This window comes from Amphimedon queenslandica, unplaced genomic scaffold (genome assembly GCF_000090795.2).
Source record: "Amphimedon queenslandica unplaced genomic scaffold, v1.1 AMPQUscaffold_13271, whole genome shotgun sequence".
In the NCBI taxonomy this organism is placed as follows: domain Eukaryota; kingdom Metazoa; phylum Porifera; class Demospongiae; order Haplosclerida; family Niphatidae; genus Amphimedon; species Amphimedon queenslandica.
Window position 1 is genome coordinate 140050 of NW_003546493.1, and position 2231 is coordinate 142280.

A 2231-nucleotide genomic window follows, 5' to 3' on the forward strand; every position below is an offset into this window, starting at 1 on the left:
ACACCCACTACCACCAATCACCTGATTGTTTTGGTATCGGTCGTTTCTTCTCACCAGACACGTGGAGGCTAACAATGAAATTATGTCCAACATAAGAGAGCTTCTCTGACTTCCTATGCTGTGGCCAATAACCAGAATCTGCCTTTAAGAAGAGATACAGTGACTGAGAGACTATTCAAGTAATGTCTTACTGAATAAGTGGATGCAGTGAGGCCCCACTGTTGCAATATGTCTTCAATGGTGGAGACAAAACTAAAGAATGTTTGATAAATTATATAAAGGAGCTGATATTTACCTTTCCCACGGGGAGGCATTAGTAAAATCTGTTATCTCAAAGAGTTCATCATCAGTTTCATCAGACATTTTGTATTCTAATAATACGAATTACAAAATTATTAAAATGAAATTTTTAGGTGTGTTCTGGGGACTATGGCTGCTAGATCCGAGGTAGTCTCGCGTGGCCAGACCCGCCCTCCTTGCCTCCGGGATGGGTCTGGTAGACTGACCTTCACCAAGTTGTTCAAAGCCCCACCGTCGGCTTGGTGGGTGAAGACTACGTCATCTCATTAATGCTATGAATTTAAATTTATTATTACCTTAATTAAAATTTATAGGCGTGGTATAAGGCGTGGCAATAAGATGGCCGATAATCTGCAACAGCTTATGGACAATGTTCAAGAACATTTTGGAGTGATTCTAAAAGATAAGCAGCGTGAAGCTATGGTTACTTTTATGAGTGGTTATGATGTGTTTGTTGTTCTGCCGACTGGATACGGGAAGTCTATAATATATGGGTTTTTACCTTATGCTTTTGATCTTTATAAAGGTAAAGCTGTCTACCATTGATATAGATCTATATTACTTTACTGTTTTAGGACAAGAAGGTAGCATAGTGATATGTGTTAGTCCTCTTGTTTCATTAATGATGGACCAGAAGGCTAGATTTACTCCAAAGGGTGTTGTTGCAGAGTTTGTGGGAGAAGAGCAGACTGATCAGAACTGTATAAGATCTGTCATCTCTGGTTCTGCTCAGTTAGTGTATATAAGTCCGGAGAGTCTCATTTGCAATCAGATTTATCGAAACATGATATTGTCACCCATTTATAAGGAAAAACTAGTGGCATTTGTTATTGACGAAGCACATTGTGTGAAGTCATGGTAAATTTATTATTTAATAATTTATGTGTGCACTTTCATTTTACTTTCATTTATAGGGGAGATAAATTTCGTTTGGCATACTCACAGCTGGGAGACATTCGAAGTTTGCTACCTACAAATACAAATGTGATGGCTCTAACTGCCACTGCTACACACGAAACTTATAAGGTTGTATGCCAAAGACTATCATTGTTGAACCAGAAATTAATAGGATGTCAACCAAACCGTTCCAACATTAAATACGAAGTTAGACCTTTGGAGGATGTTGAGACTTTTTGTGGTAACATTGCTGGTGAGCTTAAGATTCAGGGTTTGGAATATCCTCGGACAGTGATTTTTGTTCAACGCTACTCCGACTGCTCCTTATTATTTCATACACTTAGAAGGAAGTTAGGATCTAATCTCACTTTTCCACCAGACTACCCTATGCTTCCACAATTCACAGTTATTGACATGTATACACGGGCATCAACGATAAGCAAGAAAGAACAGGTGTTATCAGCATTTTGTACTCCTAATGGCGTTCTTCGTGTCGTTATTGCCACAACAGCGTTTGGAATGGGGGTAGATTGTTCCGACATACATCACATTATTCACTGGGGTTCAACATCTACTATAGAACAATACGTTCAAGAAACGGGGAGAGCTGGACGTGATGGTCACCTGTCAAGGGCCATTTTGTATTATGGAAAGCCTGGGAGATTTGTGCATCAAGAAATGAAGGATTATGGTAACAATCACAAAGAATGTCGCAGAAGAATGTTAATTCAGAACTTTATGTTTTGTGATTCAAGTATGTTTGTTGAGGACAAAGATCATTGTTGTGATATTTGTAGTTTGAATTTGTAATAATATTGTATAGATCTACATAACAAGTGAATTTTAAGAATTATTATTGAAACACAAATAGCAAAAAGTACAACAAACAAAATAAATGAGTGTATCTATACACGAAGGGGAAGAACTTAAATAAAACTAGGAACAATTCTTTCTATGATCCAATCTTGAATTGATTCCCTGTCAACTGAGCCAAGTACAGACTCTGAATTGGTTCTAGATATGAAAGCATGCCT

At 37.8% G+C, this 2231-nt stretch overlaps 2 protein-coding genes across 2 annotated transcripts; one reads left to right on the forward strand and one right to left on the reverse strand.

Annotated features, from left to right (window-relative positions):
* Positions 1-7: 7 nt before the first annotated feature.
* LOC109583890 (rab3 GTPase-activating protein catalytic subunit-like) lies at positions 8-401 on the reverse strand. The gene is made up of 3 exons (XM_019999397.1): positions 296-401; positions 192-252; positions 8-142 (listed from the first exon to the last, which is right to left on the reverse strand). The coding sequence occupies exons 1-3, from the start codon at positions 361-363 to the stop codon at positions 8-10; spliced, it is 264 nt and encodes an 87-aa protein (XP_019854956.1). The 5' UTR covers positions 364-401.
* A 203-nt stretch (positions 402-604) lies between these two features.
* Positions 605-2013, forward strand: LOC100634109 (ATP-dependent DNA helicase Q-like SIM). The gene is made up of 3 exons (XM_019999396.1): positions 605-826; positions 876-1158; positions 1215-2013. Exons 1-3 carry the CDS (start codon positions 640-642, stop codon positions 2005-2007), a joined length of 1263 nt encoding a protein of 420 aa, XP_019854955.1. The 5' UTR covers positions 605-639; the 3' UTR covers positions 2008-2013.
* Positions 2014-2231: the final 218 nt, after the last annotated feature.

Coding starts and splice junctions, on each gene's coding strand:
- LOC109583890 (XM_019999397.1), bottom strand. CDS start 363: ATGTCTGATGAAACTGATGATGAACTCTTTGAGATAACAGATTTTACT. Junction 253..295: donor AATGCCTCCCCGTGGGAAAG/GTAAATATCAGC, acceptor AACATTCTTTAG/TTTTGTCTCCACCATTGAAG. Junction 143..191: donor TCACTGCATCCACTTATTCA/GTAAGACATTAC, acceptor CTCTTCTTAAAG/GCAGATTCTGGTTATTGGCC.
- LOC100634109 (XM_019999396.1), top strand. CDS start 640: ATGGCCGATAATCTGCAACAGCTTATGGACAATGTTCAAGAACATTTT. Junction 827..875: donor TGCTTTTGATCTTTATAAAG/GTAAAGCTGTCT, acceptor TTACTGTTTTAG/GACAAGAAGGTAGCATAGTG. Junction 1,159..1,214: donor GCACATTGTGTGAAGTCATG/GTAAATTTATTA, acceptor TTTCATTTATAG/GGGAGATAAATTTCGTTTGG.